The sequence below is a fragment of the Protobothrops mucrosquamatus genome, unplaced genomic scaffold (assembly GCF_001527695.2).
Source record: "Protobothrops mucrosquamatus isolate PMUCROS unplaced genomic scaffold, P.Mucros_1.0 scaffold25, whole genome shotgun sequence".
Taxonomy (NCBI): domain Eukaryota; kingdom Metazoa; phylum Chordata; class Lepidosauria; order Squamata; family Viperidae; genus Protobothrops; species Protobothrops mucrosquamatus.
In genome coordinates this window covers 172,343-192,820 of record NW_015386410.1, presented here as the reverse complement: position 1 = coordinate 192,820, position 20,478 = coordinate 172,343, and the positions used below count along the sequence as shown (strand labels likewise).

The following is a 20,478-nucleotide window of genomic DNA, read 5'->3' as shown; positions in this document are numbered from 1 at the left end:
CTGTTCAATTTCACTCACGGCGTAGAATGGAGCAGTTTAAAGGATGCACTTGCTATTCCTTTGTACTACAGGTACTGCTGTCGTAAAAAGGCATCCGAAGAAACTGAATCGGAAGATGAAGATGACGACAATAAAGATAATGAAGACAGTTCAGAAACTTCAGAAAGCTCAGAAAAATCAGAAGAGGCTGCCCCAATTCCTCCAGTACCAGACTACGCAAGCCCCCCTGAATTCGACATGCCCAGTCCTCCAGAATTCGACATGCCCAGTCCTCCAGAATTCGACATCCCAAGCCCCCCTCACTTCTATGATGCCCCAAATTAAACTGTTTACAGTAGGAAAGTGGAATTATTTCTCCTCACTCGGCAACATCTTTCCACCTGCAGCTCCACAGTGGTGTGTAAGTCAGGGCAGCCTCAGAGAACTATTTTCCATTTTAAGGCGGAAAACTCAAGAGTCATGGATCAGAAAGTAATTAAGGGCAGATTGAGCCAGGAATACTGAGTGACTTTCAACCATTTACGCATGCCTGGCTCAGGAGGATCTTACATTCCCACATCAGATAACCAAAGGCGAAGATCCATGCTGTGTGAACAAGTTTCTTTTACTTCCTTGGTATCTATCTCCAGGTAGTTTGAAAAAACTTCAGCCTGAAAATAAAAACTGTTTTGTCATTCCCAGCCGGTTCTACCAGCCATGGGTAACGGGATTTCAATCCCAGCCATTCTGAAGGCAGCCAGAATTATAATGGCTGCCTGGCTCACATAATATATGTACCAATACTCCTCGATTTACAATCACAATTGAGCCCAACATTTCTGCTGCTAAGCGAGACAGTCGTTGAGTTTTGCCCCCATTTGCCTTTCTTGCCATGATTGTTAAGTGAATCACTGCCATTGTTAATAGCACAGTTGTAAAATGAATCTGGCTTCCCCATTGACTTTGCTTGTCAGAAGATTGCAAAAGGTGATCACGTGACCCTGGGACACTGCGACTGTCATAAATATGAGTCAGTTGCCAAGCTTCTGAATTTTGATCATGTGACTGTGGGGGATGCTGCAATGAATGTGTGAAAAATGGTAATAAGCCACTTTTTTCAATGTCCTTGTAACCTTTAATGGTCACTGAATGAACTTTGTAAGTTGAGGGCTACCTGTATAGCATACGAGTAAACCACCTGCCGGTAATCCTCATCTTATAACCATAGATGGAGCCTGTCCGTTATGGTCATTAAGCCATGACAGTCATAAAGCAGGTCACATGGCAAGACCCATTTTATAACCTTTTTTATGGCAGTTGGCAGTTTCATTCAGAGCAAACTCAAGCCACGTTACAGCCCTGAGCAATCTCTGAATTTAGCTGTGGAGATTTATAAATAATAGCTTATACTTTAGCATATTGTATGAACCCAATCAACTTATTATTCAACAAACACGATCATTCTAAGTGTATTTGGGGCCAGCAACGGGAGCACTTCTGCAATGCTCTTTATCCTCAGGAAAAAGCTTTTGCAAAAGAAAAAAAAAACCCAAACAGAAATAGCAATTTAAAAAAATTGCCAGAACTTATCAGGCTGTGGGCATATGACATCCTGAAGCATGTTTTGTTTTGATTAGACCTTTCACACTGGTGTTCCTAAATCAAGACGCAGGTAGCCCTCACCTTATGACGGTAATGGAGGCTGTTTATTACCGTCTTAGTAAAACAGCTTGGTCATATGACTGACTTGAGATTACCTTTTTTGTGGCAGTTGCTAAGCAACCATGGTCATTAAGAGAAGCAATGATTTGCTATGAACATGGTTTGGCTGAAAAGCAGAAGTGCCGGTTTTCGGCAAAGCCATTGTAAAATGCAGCCACGAGATGCGGCAAACGACTGTAAAAATGCAACCTAACACCCAAGCACCTGAAGTTCAGTTACGTGACTGCAGGGGTGGATGGGTAACGACCATCAGAACTTCAAATCCTGGTCATAAGTGAATGACTACCTGTTGATTTTTTTTCTCCTTTTGGAAGGAGGCTGTGCTTCTGCTTTGTTTGCATGGAGATGACAACTTTATATTCTCGTCACTTAGGCAGCCACACAACCTTGGCTTAACCAGCCTCTTTCCCCGCTCCCTCCACCTGCTCCAAACCCCCAAAGTTTTGTAAGGCACACAAAGGGGAAAGAGTCGTTCACTGCTTGTCAAACACACAGCATGCTTAGTTGGGCTGTTCTCTAGAGCGGGGGGTCCCCAACCTTGGCGACTTCAAGATTTGTGGACTTCAACTCCCAGAATTCCTCAGCCAGCTTTGCTGGCTAGGGAATTCTGGGAGTTGAAGTCCACAAGCCTTAAAAGTCGCCAAGGTTGGGGGACCCCCGCTCTAGATGTCCTGGACTCCCGACTGCCATCCAGGGAAGCCTTGTGAGGGGAAGGGCCAATCACAGTGGTCAGAACATAATACTGCAGGCTAACTCTACTGACTGCCAGCAGTTTGATCCTGACTGGCTCAAGATTGACTTGGCCTTCCCTCCTTCCAAGGTCAGTAAAATGAGGACCCCGATTATTGGGGGCAACATGCTGCCCTTAGAGAGGGCAGTAAAGCACTGTGAAGCGGTATAGGAGTCTTAAGCGCTATTGCTAAATGAAGCAGCCCAACGCTCTCTTGTCGGCCATTTTCCATACAAAGCAAACCTCGAAGGAGCCTTTGGATGCCATAGAAGAATTTCCATTTATTTCAACTCATTAATAGCATTTTTTTTCTGAAGCATACCAGAATCGGTTAGGAACCTGGGAGGGGGAAATGGGAGGCAGGGGGACTGAGCCAAGGGGGAGGATCACACACGGCTAAATCACTCCCCACCCCCAACAAATGACACAATGATTCAAATATACTGATATGGGGGCGAAAGAAAAAATCAACCCCAGCATGATGGGGGGGGCAGGGAGGCATAGGAAACACATTCCAAGAATGTATTTGGAGGAGGAAAAAAGGGGGAGAAAAGAAAGGCCCAACAGATTGTCCTGGGTGCTAACGAGTGCCCCTCCCCAGCATCAAAGAGGAATTCAGAAAAGCAGCAACACATACACATACGCACACACTCACAAACACACACAGCCATGACTCCCTTCCTCCACAAGCTGCTGCTGCTGCTGCTGTAGAAGGGGTAAAAGTGACCACCCAACATCCCCTGTGCCTCCCTCGGTTCCCCCACCACCACCAGTCCGAAGAACATCCGAGGCTCTTTCAGTTGAAGAGTAGCAGCTCTCTCGGTCTGGCTGGGCATCTCAGAAACGGCATTTTCCTGCTGGGCCACATGGTGTGTCCAGCCCCCAAAGACACAGAAAGATGATGCCACGCAGGCTGTGCCTGGAAGGCCACTGGGCCAGATGCAGGAAGAGCAACGCCAGGTGGGCGTCTCAATTCTGCTCGGCATCCGAGTCCCACTGTTCTCAGTAAATTCCTCGGTCTTCTCGGTTGAGCTGGCCATGGCCCGCAGACCAGGACAGAGAATTTTAGATCCCGCTGTTTCAAAATCCAACAGGGGCTCCATTCTTTCAGGGCTTGCAAGACACAGGTCAAGAAAGTCTTCCAAGTCCAGTCGTGGTCCAGCATGGGAAGTTTTGCCTTTAAAGCCTTTCTGGCATCTCAGAACGCTCGGCCTTCAGCTGTTTCCAGATTCCCCCTTCACAGTAGGTTGCATTGAGTGTTTCAAGGCCCTCCCCACCGTTGATCCACTCAATGCGTTGGTTGGCAAGGTCCTGCATTTCTTGCAAACGGATATTCTTTCTGGGTCCAATGTTTGCAGAAAGTGGATGTACAAAGGGGAGGGGGGTCTAGGAGCATGACTCAGCCTTGGTCTCTGGCATTAAGTTAGTGGCATTTCTCTTGATCCTAAGAACAGAGAGAGATGTATTCTAAGGTGTCAATGGTTCCTGTCACCCCCACCCCACCCCTACTTCCTCAGGAGGAAAAAAAAAAATCCCAAAAAACCAGAAAAACTGGTCCCAGCTAAGGGGTTGTGGGAAGAGAAGGAGGTTGAAGAAGATGCAACAAACATTCAGGAGGAAAGGAAGGGGAGTACCTAGAGAGAGAGAGAAAAAAAAAACATTTGATTTCCCCAAAGAATTTCATCTGGAACATCACAGAGGTAAGGAGTTAGCCATTTCTCTTTCTTCTCTCCTTCCACAAAGGAGAAGACAGAGATTGATGAACCAAAAACAAAACCAAAAAAAAAAAAAAAAAGGAATATAAATATTCCAAATCCAAATCTGGATAGGTACTCAAAAAAAAAAAAAAACGTGAAAGGATTCAAAGATCACTTTTAGGGAAGAGCCCTCTTCCCCCAGTTCTGCTTCAGTGAATAGATTCCTCCCCGTTGAACTAGTCACTGGGTGTGGCCTCTGTGGCTCCTTAGACTTTGGTACTAGAAAAGGATCTTTCCAGGTCCCAGCAGAGCGGGCCTGGGGAGAAAGGGGAAACCAATTTTCAGAAAGACCCTCCTGGCCTCCCAACATGGGGGTGGAGGGCCTGCAAAGACTTGGGTCCCTCTGTTTCCTTCCACCTCCCTCCCATCCCAGTTCAGCTGCCCCTGCTCGGTGGCTGCCATTGGAGGGCCCCACTGCCAATGGGGAACACAGGGCGAAAGGGGATGTTTAGGTGGTCAACACCGAGCCAAAGGTCCCCCAGTTATAGCAAAAAGGGGTTGGTGCTCCCCAGGGCGGAAGCCGAAGTGCTGCTGGGAACAACGCCGGCAGGGGGCAGGCTCTGAGGGGGCAGCCCCATGGCAGGGAGCCCCAGAGGGGGAACAGCCCCCAAGGGCTGCACCGCCAGCATGGGGGAAACAGAGGCTAAGGGCATCCCGGGAGCCATGGGAGACACGGAGACCATTGGAGCTGTGGCAGGAAACGCTGGTGGCGCTGGCTGTGATAACGAAAGTACTGGACTGACACGGAGCTGATTGAGTGACAGCGGGGTGGCTGCCGCTGCCTGGAATGGATTGGTGGCCGAGGCAGATAGGGCGGGAGCTGAACCTGCAGCAGGCAACAAGACAGAAAAGAAAAGATCATTACAGAGAAGCCTAGAAGGCCTCCTTCTGGCCTAAAAACCCCAGAGGTCTGGCTATTTGGGAGTTGCTTAACCCGGGAAGAATTCTGAGAGTTCAAGGCCACATGTCTTCAAGTTGTTAAGGCTGAGGAACACTGTTCTGATGCAAGCCTCTAGAAATATATTTCTCAACCCTGGCAGCTTGAAGATGCGTGGACTTCAACTCCCAGAATTCCTAAGCCAGCATGCAGGCTGGGGAATTCTGGGAGTTGAAGTCCACACATTATTGCCAAGTTTGAGAAACACTGCTCTGGAAGGTTCTACCTGTCAGTCTGGCCCTGCTTCAGGCCAGCAAACTCTCTTCTATGAATAAACCTTCACACAGCTTTCCCCAAACAGGCACCCATCCAGATAAAGAAAGTTCTACCTTTCTAGTCTTACAGCCTTTATTTCCTACTGTTCCTTTAGATCACGGATGTCAAACATGCTGCGTCATGTGACGTGTGGCGACATGTGGCGACTTTTTTCGCATTGCCGCAGCTGGGGTGGGCACGGCCTCCGCATGAGGCAACCGGCCCACAAGCCAGCAGTTTGACACCCCTGCTTTAGATGCTCAAGATGACACGCATGGAGTCATTCATTTCATTCATAACCATAGCAACCCTTTGAGGTAGGCTGGATTGATCGTGACTGACTCAGTTATCCAGTAAGTCCTAAAGCGAAGTGGGAACTTGAATCTTGGTCTCCACACTCAAAAACTGAACCACTCCTCTCAAATATTTTTGGCAATCACACCCCATAATTCCCACACCAGCTGGGAACAATGGGGGCGTGCTAATTAACATTTTGTCAGGCAGTCAAACTGGGAGAAAGCTACTTCAAAAACGAATTTAAATTTTATTTATTTGTATCCTGCCTTTATTATTTTTATGAATAACTGAAGGTGGCAAACACACCTTCCTACTATTCTCCCCACAACAACATCCCTGTGAGGTGGGTTGGGCTGAGAGACCATGACTGGCACAAAGTCATGCAGCCAGCTTTCATGTCTAAGGCAGAACTAAAACTCACAGTGATCGGCCCAAATGACCCACCTGGTTTTCATGGCTATGGCGGGACTATAACTCAAAGTCTCCTAGTGATTGGCCCCAAGTTACCGAGATGGCTTTCATGGATAAGGCGGGACTTGAACTCACAGCCTCTTGTTTTCTAGCCTGGTGCCATAACCGCTAGACCAAACTGGCTAGTCTGATTTCAGTGTTGCTTATGCAAGTAGTTCTCGACTTACAACAGTTTGTTTGTGACCATTCAAAGTTACAATGCCACTGAAAAAAGTGACTTATGACCATTTTTCACACTTATGACCATTGCAGCATCCCCATGATCATGTGATTTACATTCAAATGCTTGACAACTGGTTCATATTTATGATCATTGCAGTGTCCCAGGGTTGCGTGATTCCCTTTTGCGTCCTTCTGACAAGCAAAGTCAACGGGGAAGCCAAATTCACTTAACAACTGTGTTACTAATTTAACAACTGCAGTGATTCACTTCATAAGCAAAGTTGTAAAATGGGACAAAACTGACTTAACAAATTTCTCACTTAGCAACATAAATTCTGGGCTCAATTGTGGTTGTAAGCCGAGGACTATCTGTAATTAATTCAAATAAGGATGATTCCTTTTTATTTCTATCTCAGTGATATCAATGCAATGGGACCGATTTCCTACCCCTCAAACCAAGTTTGATTCTTCTTGAGCATAGCAATGAGTAGGAGCCCCTTTATTTGCTCCCCCTGACACCCCAAGACCCACAAACCCTTACCAGGGGGGAGGAAGGGGTTGGAAGCCTTGGTGCTGCTAGATAGAGCAGCAGGTTTGCTAACCAGCGAGTCCAGATCCACGAGGGCTGCGTTGGGACCCAGGAATGACTCGGGAGTTTTACGCATCGGCTTGCAGGTCTCTGGCAGTGACCCAGCCATGGCAGCCATGTCAAAAGCATTGGGGCTGCCCTTGCCACTGCCAGCTTGAGAGACAGGGACCTCCCCTGCTAAGAGGGACAGTTCACCTGTGGAACAAGAAATCAGAGAGAGAGAGAGAGGAAGAGGGAGTTGAGAGAGAGAGTAAATATCCAGATGTACAGAGAATATGGACGGAAAACACAGGCCCCATTACAGACAGGGCAATTGGCTGGTCATACAAGGAATTGTGCTTGGTTTATGACTTTCCACAATCATTTTGGCCCCATTCCCCCAAACCACAAACAATCCTCCCTTCCCCAGATTTTAGTTTTTTGTTAATTAAAGTGTTTATTTATTTTCTCATCCCTTTCAAACTACATGCAAGAACATGTAGTTTGGAAAGCCAATGTCCAAACAAGGTTAGAGGAGATAGGGAGGGAGAGAATCAAAGGGAGGAGCATGCAAACTCTCTCCCATGCCAGGGGAGCGAGAGGTCATCCAGTCCACAAACCACCGGCCTGGATAGGTTAGAGGGAAGGGAGGTTAGCGCTGTGTTTCTCAAATGTGGCAAATGTGACGATGTGTGGACTTCAACTCCCAGAATTCCTCAGCCAGCACGGCTTGCTGGGGGAGTTCTGGGAGTTGAAGTCCACACATCTTCAAGCTGCCAAGGTGGAAAAACACACTGGGGTGCAGCGTTAGGAACCATGCCTAGGAAAGGGAGGGGGAGGGGGGAGCAAGGCTGACCTGTGCTGCTTCCAGATTTGGGCAGTGCTGGGCGCAGGCTGTCAAAATCAGAGAATTCATCCCTGTCCCCGTCATCAAACTGCTCAAAGCCTCTGGCAGCTGGGAGAGGAACAGGGCACAAAAGGAAGGATGGGGCAGAAGGATTAGCTGGGAGCAGGAAGAGGCCCTCTACCCCAACTCTGAACTAGGAGTCCTTCCCCTACAGCTGACCCAGTGAGAAAGACCAGCCCCTCCCCTCCCTTTTCCCCACCACTTGGTCCCCAAACCCCTACTGCGAATTTCATCCTTACCTGCCACGCCGTTGGTGCTCGGCTTAGAAGGGGAGCTCCCCCAGGGATCTGAAAAAGTGGACGCTGGAGCCCAAGGATCAGGAGCAGGTGTGGGAGCCGTGCTGGAGGACCATGGGTCTATGGGTGGTGCTGTTGTGGGCCCCACAGAAATCCCACCTGGGAAGGAAACAAACCATGTCTGTGCTGGACCGGATTGTAGCCAGCGAGAATTGTGTTAAGAGTATTTAGCATTGACAGGGTTAATGTTGTTTCATTGAGAGAACTGTATGTTAGAACGTTTAGCATTTAAAGGGTTAAACGCTGTTTCCTTAAGAGATGGCTTATGGGTAACGTAGTTCAGTGTTAGTCAGACCCATTTCTTATCTAGACAATGGGAGGAGTTAAAAAGTTATTGCAGGACTTCCTGGCTTTGTGCCATTGTATTATCTCTCTGCATGGATTTCCGGAGGAGTCCGTTATTCCTTTACCTATGGGAATGAACAATATCCTAATGACCAGATGTATCTTCTGCATAGCAAGCCTCTGCTTAGAATTCCTGGGCAATAAATATTGTTTTAAAATTTTTCTCACTGAGTTTATGCTGTCTGGACCAGAACTATAAAGCAACTCAGTTCATGGTTCCGGAATAATGTCAGGGATGGAATTTGAGAACAGCCTGTCCAGCAATTCTGGCATGTTTAGATCCGGCTGCACAAGGAAAACACAGGAGGGCTTTTGAGGAGCAGGCTGGCCAAAATAATGCTTGATCGCAGGAAGTTTTTAAAAAGAGACTGAACAGGTATTTGTCCAGAATGGCACACGGTCTTCTGCTGGGGGTGGGGGGCTTGGACTAGAGAACTTCCAAAGTCTCTTCTAACTGTTATTCTGCATTCTGTGTGGCAATCAGGGAGCATGCATTCCACTGGTGAAGGACCATCAAACTGTAAAGAGGTTTAACTCAAGCAAAGGACATGGCCTTCCCTGTTAGATAATTTGTGCATCTATCTCAACCCCCTGACTAAGATCCCAAAAGAACACAGGAAAGAAAAAGCAGTAACTGAAAATAAGCCAACATGGCTTCCAAAAGGTGAGTGATCCCCTGAAACTTTTGAAGTTCGGGGAAGGTGGGAACAAGCATGTGGACAAGATACCTAGTAGATAATGTGTACTTGGATTTTCAAAAAGCCCTCGCCAAGGGGTCTTGAGCAGGAATCTTCAAACTTGGCAACTTGGAAGACTTGTGGACTTCAACTCCCAGAATTCCTCAGCCAGCATGGCTGGCTGAGGAATTCTGGGAGTTGAAGTCCACAAGTCTTCAAGCTGACAGGTGTGGAGACCCCTGATCTTGAGCAAAGTCAGCTGCCATGGGTTAAAAGTGTAGATACTCTCAAGGACTGGGAACTGATTAAAAAAATGAAATAAGTGATAAAAATAAACGGGCAATTCTCAATTGTGCAAAGATATGCAAAGCATCTACCCTCCAGCCACAAGTGCTGTGACCAATGCTTTTTATTTGATATTTCAATGATCTGGAACAAGGGCTAAGCATTGAAGTGACTCTGTTTGCTGATGGCAGCAAACCGTTTAAAGCTTAGCGTTAAATAGAGAGTTTTCAAAGGATTCCCCTTTTGGGAGATAAATGGGCTTTCAAACAGCAAATGCAGTTAAATGTAATTAAATTAAAGGGGCGTGTGTTGGCACAAAATATGTATGTTAAAGAGGTTTGAACTGACAGTGACTAACCAGGGAAGGGACCTTGGGGGTCACAGTGGACAACTTGATTTAAAAAACAAACAAACATTAATCCAGCATGACCTTGCTCCAAAAAAAGGAAAATTTCATTTGTGGAATTATTAGGAAAAACTAGAACTGCCAATTTAATACAGGTAGTTCTCCCAACCATAACTGAGTCTGGAATTATGGTCGTTAAGTTGTTCTGGTTGTAAATTGAGGTATCGTGTAACTGGACCTGATTTTTTTGAACATTTTCTGTGGCTGACGTGAAGCAAACGTGGCAGTCATCAAGAGAACCGATTTTCTCCAATGGGCTTTTTTTTTTTGTTTTTTGTTTTGGCCAGAAACCAGAAGTAAATGCTGGAAATTGGCAACAATATGTTGTAAAATGTGGTCGTGTCACCATGGGATGCTGCAAATGGCCATAAGGATGAGCTAGTTGCCAAGTGCCCAAAGTGTGATCATGCGACCACAGTGGTAGGTGGCACAGAGGGTATGCGAGCGTCATAACTTAACAAATGGGAGGTAAGTAGCTCTGGGTCATTAAGCAACTAGTTGTAAGTTGAGGACTATCTGTAATGCCTTTTCCCAACTCTATGGTGAGACCACATGGTCTATAGCTGTGGTTACTCACCTTAAAAAGGGCATTTCAGGTCCAAAAAAGGACAAACACACATTATCTGCTGAGAGCCTCTCTGCAGGAAAGCTAAGAACAGAAGTGGGTCTTTGGCGAAATAGGGTCTGCTCTGCCCATCAAGGGTCTCTCTTCCAATGGATACAGAGGCCGTGTGCGGCTTTTAGGACAAACCACAGAGAACCTCTTCATTAAAAATGAGAGGCAGAGAGACACCAGGGTTGTAGAGGCCAGGAGGAATTCTGGGGATGACGATGTCCTTCCTCCTAGGACTGAAGGCAGCATAAAAGAAGGCCTCATCTAGCCTGGTGCCGACCTGACCTGGTTGAAACATTTTTTTCCCACACCCTTCAGGACTGAAAAGCAACAGGCAGCCTTTCTGAACCTGCAAAGAGTCAATTCACATGAACGTAATCTGTGGGGAAGCTGCATGCTGGGAAGAGATAAATCAAGCAGGAGGTGGTGGTGACAGAGCCAAAAGGGGATGGGAACACCCTGTTTCTATTACCCCCATTTTCTTTTTATCACAGCCCCAGCTGTGGCAACTTTACGACCTGTGGACTTCAACTCCCGGGATTCAGCCAGTCCACAGGTCATAAAGTCGCCATAGTTGCGTACCTATGCTCTACACACTTTTCTCTACACTCCACCAAGCAGCTCGCAGCACAGGAGACAGCTACTATAAACAGCCTCATCCATAGATCTTATGAAATGCAGCAGGACCTCCATGTTGGCCACCCTCCTCCTCTTAAAAGATCTTTTCAGAAGAGGAACCGCACACAAGTACATAATTAAAAAGTAATGGTGATCAGAGACGAAGAATGTTTTAAACAGAGTCGGTTCTTACCTTCGGCCTTCCAGGGATCAGCACTAGCAGCTGGGGGCACTCCCCAGGGGGCTGAGGGAGGTGCAGGAGGTGCTGTGGAAGTTCCCCATGGATCTCCTGTAGGGGCTGCTCCAACAGCAGGGGGTCCCCACAGGTTCGTGTGGGCTGCAGGCACTACTATGGCAGAGGCACCCCAAGGGTCAGCAGGAACAGGCTGAACACCCCACGGATCAGCAGGTGGTGGAGGAGTAAAGACATCAGTAAGGTCCATCAAGGATGACTGGGTAATGGAGAATGGAACAGAGATTGTAGTGGGAAAGAGAAAAATTATAGCGCCCCTTCAATGGTTCCTCCCATTTCCCTGGCCTAGAGCATCCTGCTGGAATGTACTGTAGTGTTAGAAATGTGGACTAGGACTAGTAAGAGAAGGCACAGAGTCACACTCAGCCCTAAATGTAGACCTATATGCTGATGCTCTATTTAAACTGTTAACAATTTTATCCGCTGTGTTTCTATGATTGCTGATTTTATTTTTATTTTTTTAATGTTCTAATGTCTTCATGCTGTGAGCTGCCCAGAGTCGTTGGATTCAAGATAAATCGGAAAATAAATTTCATAAGCAAACAAATTTATACTTGTGTTTGTACAGATACTGCATTTTATTAGTGTTGTATATCAGTGGTTGCATGACCTCTGTAGATGCTATACCCCAAATAAACAAACAAATAAATAAAATCTTGTTCTTAGGAGTGGGCAGAATCGGTTTATTTACTTGAACATTTATTATGAACCAGAGCCAATTGCAACAGCTCGGCGCCCTGTTCTCAATAACTGAATTCAAAGGCTTCGTTACACTAAGGTCTACTTCTGGTTTTTTTTGGGGGGGAGAGTGTCATTTAAATTGTAAAAGTCCTTTCAACTCCGACATTATTACATAAAGGGGAGACAGAGTACCCACGATGATGACCTGCAAACCACCCAGAAATCAAGGGAGAGACTTTGATTTATATTCACTTTTGGTTTAATTGACAACATAGTATTTGTGCAAAGATAAAACGGAAACGTCCATCCGTAAAGTTCTTTGGAAGAAGATATAAAATAGCATTAGTTAACTTGAGGGCTCCCTGGGGCACAAGGTAGGATATGAATCATGTCCATAAAATGATAACTATTTCACAATGTTGCTAAGAGGTGGTTTTGCTAGAGTAAAGCATGGGTCTTGTAGGACAAGGGTCTTCAAACTTGGCCCTTTTATGACTTGTGGACTTCAACTCCCAGAATTCCCCAGCCAGGCACACGTCTGAAGACCCCTGTTGTAGGAGATGACCAGGCTGAGCCCGGGGGTGGGGCCAAGTGTATCATCAGTTTGGAATCATGCCACTCCCACAAGAAATCAAAGTCCCCTTGAATTCCGTTGACTGTTATCAGGTGCCAATTTGCCTTTGACCGTTAGTATATCAGATTCTTGTGTATAGGTAGCATGTACAAGTAGTCCTCGACTTAGGACCATAACTCAGCCCAAAATTCCTATTGTTAAGTGAGACATTGGTTAAATGAGTTTTGTGCCATTTTACGACCTTTCTTGCCACAGTGAATCACTGCAGTTGTTAAGTGAATCTGGCTTCCCCGTTGACTTTGCTTCTCAGAAAGTAACAAAAGATGACCACATGATTCTGGGACGTTGCAAATAAGAGTCATCTGAATTTCGATCACGTGGCCATGGGGAGGCTACAGCAGTCATAAGTGTGCAAAATGGTCACAAGTCACTTTTTCCAATGCCCGTCGTAGCTTCAAATAGTCACTAAATGAACTGTTGTAAGTTGAGGACTACTAGTAATAAACTTGAAGTACTTTGAACTTAAACTCCGGTTCCTAGTTACTTGTGCCTGACAGGTCTTCTACTTGAGCATCCTCTTTTTCCCGAAGGGACCAACCAAATGCCCCTCGGAGTTGACCCCATGGGGCACAAGGGAAATACTTGCTGCCCCACGTTGCCCTCCTCCCACCCATACCACCCCTTTGCATGGGAGATCCTGTTTAACTATCATGGCAAGCAGCTGCCCGCCTGCCTCTTCCATCTCACCTCCTCCTTAGCAGGGACCGTCTCCTTCTTGCTCTCTTCAATGGCCATCTGGAGACGTAGGTCATCCCCCCGCCGGATCCGCTCTTCCTGTAAGAAGGTTGTGAAAAAGACAGAGGCGTGAGTAGAGGCAGTAGAAAGTGACAGATGGTTACTCACCTTTGGCATAGAAAGCGCAAGAGCCAGAATATAGATGGAGCAGCAGCTTGGCCAGGGATCAGATCAGGTTTGAAGCATCTGCTACTGTTGTTTCTGTTTTGCGTGAAAAGTTATCTTCAGGGAAAACATCCGAGAGAGAGAAGTGAGAGAGATGCTATTCTAACCTTCCAACTAACTAGTTGCTGCCAAATAATGGGAATCCTGAATTTTGGCTGCTTTGGTCAGTAGTTCATAAAAGTGGAGTCCAAGTGGAAGCATCTTCTAGTCACTGCAACTCCCTCAGGCTCAAAACTTACATGACCTTCAAGGTGCCCAGCAATCTCAGCGTTAACTTCTCATTCCAGGATTTTTACTAGCTGAAACTGGCTGAATTTCTAGTACTTTATCTTTTCATCTACTGGGTGAATCCAGTAAAATCCAGAGATAACACAGATTAAGAAAAAAAAAGTCTTCTTTTTCTTGCCTTTCCACCTCACCTTCAGCTAAGGTGAGAAAAGAAATCCGAAAAGACATCCAACGCTTTGTTTCAAATTGTGGCCTTCCTTTCCAATTGAAGGTCTGATCCCTCTTTCTCATCAGCAACTCGTAAGTACATTTTCCTCCGGGATGTTGTCTCCAAGCTTCTGGAGACATTCATCGAATACCTTAGCTGGCCTGAATTAAAGTCATAGCCCAGTCAAGCTTAGGGTACCTGGATTGACCGGTTTATTAACCAGCTTCTCACTGGGAGAAACTTGGAAACTGGCCAACTGAAGAATGGACAATTAACCAGGGAGTGGATAATTCAGGAAGCCTAAAGCTGAAAACGGAGAGATTGTTGCCATCACCCTGCTTTGGATGGGGACTTGGAGAGACAGAGAATGCCATGTTAGTTGGAAAAGTGTGAGGGGTCAAGACTAGCTCAGAGAAAATGGTTTAGTTGATTATTTCAGGAAGAACTGAGTGGGGTGTCATGACAGCAGTCTAACCTTGTCGTGCTCCTCTTTGCTCAAGCTAAGGGCTAGCTGGAGCTGTAGGTCTTCGTCGGCCACTGCAGGGGGCTGGGAGGGAAGAAACACAACATAAGAGGCATGGAATGGAGTTTGACACATGGAGAGGAAGGAGGAGGAGACAGACAGGCGGAGGGTATCTCCAATTCTCAAAGCCATTTCCACACTGGGTTGCAAAAGCCCGATCAATTGAACTAGCCCAGGGGTCTGCAACCTTGACAACTTTAAGATTCGTGGACTTCAGCTCCCAGAATTCCTCAGCCAGCTGGGAGCTGAAGTCCACAAGTCTTAAAGTTGTCAAGGTTGCAGAGCCCTGAACTAGCCCATCACCTCCCAGATTTTGAACTGCCCAATAAATATTAAGTTTCCGAGAGAATATTTGTACCTCACGATTGAACTGTGGGGTCCTGGATGTTCTCCAAGCTTGGCTGTTTCCTTGCAGGTGTTTTATTGCCCAATTAGATAATATTATCAGTGCAAAACCATAGCTGGGTAATGAAATGTCTGCAAGAAAACTACCAAACTCACATCCAGTATTCCATTTCCCTCAAAATTGGCCAAACCAGTTCTAGGTATACTTGCCAAGTGTGACTTCTCTTCCTGGCTACAATTAAACAGTTCTCACAAAAATTTCAAAAGCACTCCAAGCCCTAAGTCGTGTTCTAGTAAGCAAAAGCAAAGTGTATTGGGACTGTATCGTGATATATGTTGAGAAATGTGTCTGCACAGGTCCAAGAATCAGCAAGATATCCTCACTTTCCAACCCTTAATAATCACTTTAGGTGGGATCACCCTTCCCAATCGGGTGTGTTCACATGTGATGGACGTCCACTTCCATAAATGATGGGAACTGAAGTCCAAGCCCTCTAGAGAGCCACCAGGTAGAGAAGGCTGAAATTGGGTAGTCAAATGAACAAAAGTAGGGTATGAAGAAACCAGGTTCAGAATCCTGCTATGATACTCATTTATCAGCTCTCCCTACACCAGTGGTGGCGAACCTATGGCACGGGTGCCAGAGGCGGCACTCAGAGCCCTCTCTGTAGTCATGCGCGCCATTGCCCCAGTCCTAGGCCTTCAGCTGGGTTTTATAAAACCTTTTCGCTTTAGGCCTCCGCTGCCGTGTGCAAAAAAAAAAAAAAAAGGTTCAATCAATTTCAACTTCTCGCGGGAAAAAAAAGGTCTTGCAAAGTTGAAATTGATTGATTGAACTTTTTAGTCCCACCCAGTCTGCCGTTACCATGGCAGCCTCGCCCACCCAATTGGCCACGCCCAGCGAATGGGCCAACCCACCCGGCACTCAACGATGCATAAATGGGTTTTGGGTTGCAGTTTGGGCACTCGGTCTCTAAAAGGTTCGCCATCACTGCCCTACACTCTTCCAACCCAGTGGAACAAGGGCCACAGCCTGATGGTATCTGGAAAGTGGATGCCTTCTCGGTGGGAGAAGAAAGACATATTTTTATGCTAATGTCCATGTCTGTGAAGCATCAGCCTGGCAGCTACAGGGAATCAGAAACTGGATGTAGGCAAGTGAGCTGCCAGAACAGAGGATGAGGGAAGACGTTGGCTGTGCAACAGATGTAGAATATTCTGCTCCTTCTGTCTATCCTGTATAAAAGCCAGGCACTGGAGAAGGGAAAGATCCTTCCACTAACACTATGGAGAAATATTTCTCTCTACCTCAACTTTCCAACTTCCGGATCAAATCATCCTAAGCCCACCCAAAAAAAGTAATTACTTTTTTCCCCCCCTCATTCAGAAAAAAAAGTAATTACTTTTTCATACTTGAACATAACAGAGGTGTCAAGAAGAAGAAAAATAGTCTATACCACGTCTAGATATTTTTTTTGATCCTGTTACCTAGGCATCTTTCCTTAATACAAATAAAATAAAAATATAACCTGGCACAATGGCACAGATCTTAATTAATACCTCGGTAAGAATTTATTTGCTTTCCGTTTAGAACAACAGGGTGGAGGAAATGCGGCATGGAGGGGGGTGGTGGTCAAGGGAAGTGGAAAGAAGGTGCCAAGAATAAACAAGGAGCTGAAAATAAAAGAGGACCAGGTGGGATGGGGTTATTGGGGGGAGGGGAGGGAGCACAGAGGATCAAATCCGTCTGGAAGGAGCCACAGAAACAGGAAGAAGCTGACAAGAGAGCACCGGGAAGGAATCTCAAAAGTTTTTTTTTTCTTTTTTCTTCAAAAGGCACTGGACCGGTTTTTTCCCTTGGGGAAGAAGGAAAAAAAAAAGCTTCACTTCTCATCCAAGAAGCTTCATCAGTTCAGGAAAAAAACAATCCGGTTGCCTTTTGAAGAAAAAAAAAGCACCTTTGAGACAATTATGACTTGGAAGATTGAGAATCTCCACAGACACTGGGAAGGAGTTGTATGCTTGGCGAGTCACGTTGGAAGTGTAGGAACAGCCGTTCAGCTCAGTGATGGAAACGAACAGTGGTTGAATAGCAGCAGGTCTAAGGAGAATTAATGATCGCGAACAGAGTTTGGGACTTCGCTTCCCCTATGCAGAGTGAGTGAGCACATCTTTTTCCAAGAGTGGTCCATTCGGTGGAGGAAGCAGACTTCTTAGGAGAGTGAGGGGATATGAAAACTACAACAGAGGAAAGGTAAATAAAAGAGCATCATTAAGGGGTTTTGTGTAAACCAGGGGTGTCCAACCTTGGCAATTTTAAGACTTGTGGACTTCAACTCCCAGAATTCCCCAGTCAACTATGGGAATCGGCGCAACTGATCCACAACATGAAGCTGTACAATGCCTTCCTAGCCATGGCTGCCTTCTTCAGTTGGAGCCACAAGTCCAGGGGGACTCCCAAACTGTCCACGGGATCTGTCTTGGGCAGTGCAATCCCATCCGGAACGAGAGATGGGAAGTCCCCAGAACAAGGGGATCCTAAAACCCAAAGTCACTTGGTCTTACTAGGGTTGAGCCAAAGCCTCTTGCTCTCCATCAAGTCTCCCACAGCCTCCCGACATCAACAGGACCTCCACAGCATCACTGAGAAGGACCAGGGTGGAGATACATAGCTGGGTATCACCTGTACACTTACGATATGTCTCATCCCAAATAAAGGGATGACCTCACCCAGTGGCTTCATGCAGATATTAAACAGGAGAGGAGAAAGCATTGAACCCCATGTAGTGGGAGCCATAGATTGGGCCTCTCCTCTCCTATCCATGTAAACTGGAACCAGCCCTGGAGGAAGAAGGAAAGTCAGATCACCACCATACTACCCACCCCACTGCTCGAAGCTGATTTTACTTCCAACGGCATCGGACGATTTGTGGACAGCAATTCAACCCTTATGCTGACCAGATGCATTACAAAATACTTACTTAAAGCTCAGCTATGCTCAAAACAATCCCTTCAAAATTCAGCTCCCTGACCCTCTTAAGGGCTCCAGTCAAGTTATTTTAAACAGGGATCATATTCTCAGAGGAGCAACAGCTGAAGGAACCGACAGTATCAGCCTCCTTCCACAACTCTCTGTATATCCTGCAGGCATAATTGTTAAACCAGATCCATGACTCTCAACAGCCTCAAGTGTACATTGGTCTGTTCTGCACATTTTACTAAGCTATAACATGAGAGCCACAGCCCAACACATCTGGAAGACATCAGACGAAGGAAAGCTGCCCTAATAAAGCAGCCTCTTTAAAAAAGATTTCTTCCTCAAATCTGATTCCCTCTGGACTTTGTGATCTACTGCAACTAACAGCCCAAGGCCTCATGATCAATGTTCCAAGATGATGAACTTTTAAACCAAAGCATCTGTCATAACCCGGGTTGAGAAAGGCTCCCTAAAGTCTTATGATTTTTTTCTTTTTGATTAATTAGTGACACACACATTCTATTGCTGCTTATATTTGCACCCATGTCTGTTTGCACCATTCTTTTTGGTCCAGTTGTCATTCAATCGGGCACTGGGCACTTACCCACAAACCCTCTTTAGCCTCTTCAGCGTCAGTCAGTGACAGCTTCAACTCAAATCGTTTGATCTGAAGGCAATTTCAAATCAATTTTCCAAATTAATCTGATTTGAAGATGTCAATGCCTAAATCAATCTGATTATTCCAACTGAATCAAGGTTGATTAAAATAGCCTTTTAAAAAAAATAAAAGTCATTTACAAGTAACCTTTTTAAAACTTTTATACTATTAAACCCAGGGACTTTCTCACTAGCATCTTTTTAAGCTGGGCTGGGAGCCTATTTGAATAGGCAGGACAACAAATGCACAGCAGAACTGAAAGTAATTAATAATTAATAATTGCTGATAAAACAGCAGCATGATACAGTGGAAACAAAGTTGAAGATTGGCAACTGTTTGAAATTACAGCAGCCATGAGTGAAAGTTACTGCCCAGTCCCCAAAGTTACGGCCATTCCAGTCCCCCTCCGGTTATGTGATCAAAATTCAGGGGCTTTGCAGCCCACCCACAATTAATAATTGCGGGTGTGCTTCAACTCCTCCCTCCCTGTTCTCTTGCCCCCATCTCTGCCCTTTTGGCCACCCTGCCCTCCACCAGCTCTGCCACTCTAGGTTCTGCTGGCCTTAGGTTCCATTTGCCTTGCCAGCCTCACCTTGCCAGCTCTGGTGCTCCCAGCTGGCCTTGCCCATCTTCTTCTACCCACTGTTGACAAGGCGCGTCTGGCCTGGCCCTTCACGATGCAGCTGCTGGCCGCACTAGGCTGTCTTCCAAAGGCTGCATGCAGCCTTGTCCAAATCACAGCTGGCTTTCTTACCAGGTGGTGGACTGCAGGGTGGCCAAAAATGGCAGACAGGCGGGAGATGGGCAGGTGGGGGAGCCAAAGAGAAGGTTTATTGAGGCTCGGGGCTAGGCGGGGCCAAGCCAGGAATGCCTTGGATTGGGGTGGATCCTTGCCTAACAACCCTGAGGGATTCTATGAACAATGGGAACTGCTGAGATTCTCACTGCTGAACAATGAGGTCGCATGATGTTGTACTTTATGACTGTTCGCTCAAGTGACAGAAATTTAGATCCGAATTACTGTTGTAACAAGAAGACTACCTGTACTTTTTTGGCACTGAGCAACCATCGAAAGGAGCTGAGTCATTGGGGTTGACCATTCATAAAACTTTTTTGTCATCAAAGATGGGGGGATGCAGAGAAACCCTGGGGAGGGGGAAAGAGCTTTGAAAATGATCTCAGGTGCCTTAAGCACAGTGGTCCCCAATCTTTCCGGCTTTGCAGACTGGGGGGTGGGGAGAGAGGAAATGGTTTCATGACAGCAGCAGACGCAGGCGCTTGTGAGCACAGCTCCATTTGTGCCAGTGGCGGGTCCTTGCACAAATGGAGCTGCACGTGGGCACTCACCTGCCGCTTGCGTGGCCCGGTTCTGAACTGACCGTGGTCCAGTACCGGGATGCATGCGGGAGGTGGAGACTCTTGCCTAAACAGAGAGGTTAGGAAAGGCAATTCTTCAGGTACCAGACCTTAAGAGGCTATGAGGTCTCTGCAAACAGCCTGAGGGGAATCACTGGCTGCTCTATTAGCTTGCCCAGCTGCCCTACACAAAGGGAGCCCTCTTAGAGCTTCTGATGTTACTCAGATGGGATTACAATTGCAATTAGAAAATTACAAAAATAATTGGGACCAGGCTATGCTTTGGGATTAGATCTAATGCAAAGTCCATGATGACATCACTCCCAAGTGTGGGGGGGAAAAATAAGGAAACAAAATTTTAAAGCCTGCATTCTATTTCTGATTCTCTTCATGGCTTACAGCACGGATGTCAAATTTGATCGCATCACGCGACATATCGCGATGCTTTTTGCCTTTGCGGAGCTGGGGTGGGCATGGCCTATGCATGATGCATCTGGCCCGCAGGCCGCCAGTTTGACACCCCTGGCCTACAGCATATGTTCCTCAACCTCAGCAACTTTAAGTGTGTGGACTTCAACTCCCAGATTCCACCAGCCAACAATCTGGCTGTGGAATTCTGGAAATGGAAATCCACACATCTCCATGTTTGATGAAGTTGAGGATATTGGGTTAGAATAACCTATGCAAGTC

General features: G+C 46.3%; 1 protein-coding gene across 1 annotated transcript in view; it reads right to left on the bottom strand.

Annotated features, from left to right (window-relative positions):
- Positions 1-4,274: 4,274 nt before the first annotated feature.
- Positions 4,275-20,478, bottom strand: part of LOC107283085 (epsin-1-like) — a 28,474-nt gene continuing 12,270 nt past the window's right edge. The window contains exons 4-9 of the mRNA XM_029283131.1: positions 13,281-13,367; positions 11,219-11,477; positions 8,025-8,180; positions 7,735-7,833; positions 6,852-7,094; positions 4,275-5,014 (exon numbers count right to left, since the gene is read on the bottom strand). Coding sequence (XP_029138964.1) covers positions 4,671-5,014; positions 6,852-7,094; positions 7,735-7,833; positions 8,025-8,180; positions 11,219-11,477; positions 13,281-13,367 — 1,188 coding nt within the window. The 3' untranslated portion in view covers positions 4,275-4,670. The remainder of the gene's footprint in view (positions 5,015-6,851; positions 7,095-7,734; positions 7,834-8,024; positions 8,181-11,218; positions 11,478-13,280; positions 13,368-20,478) is intronic.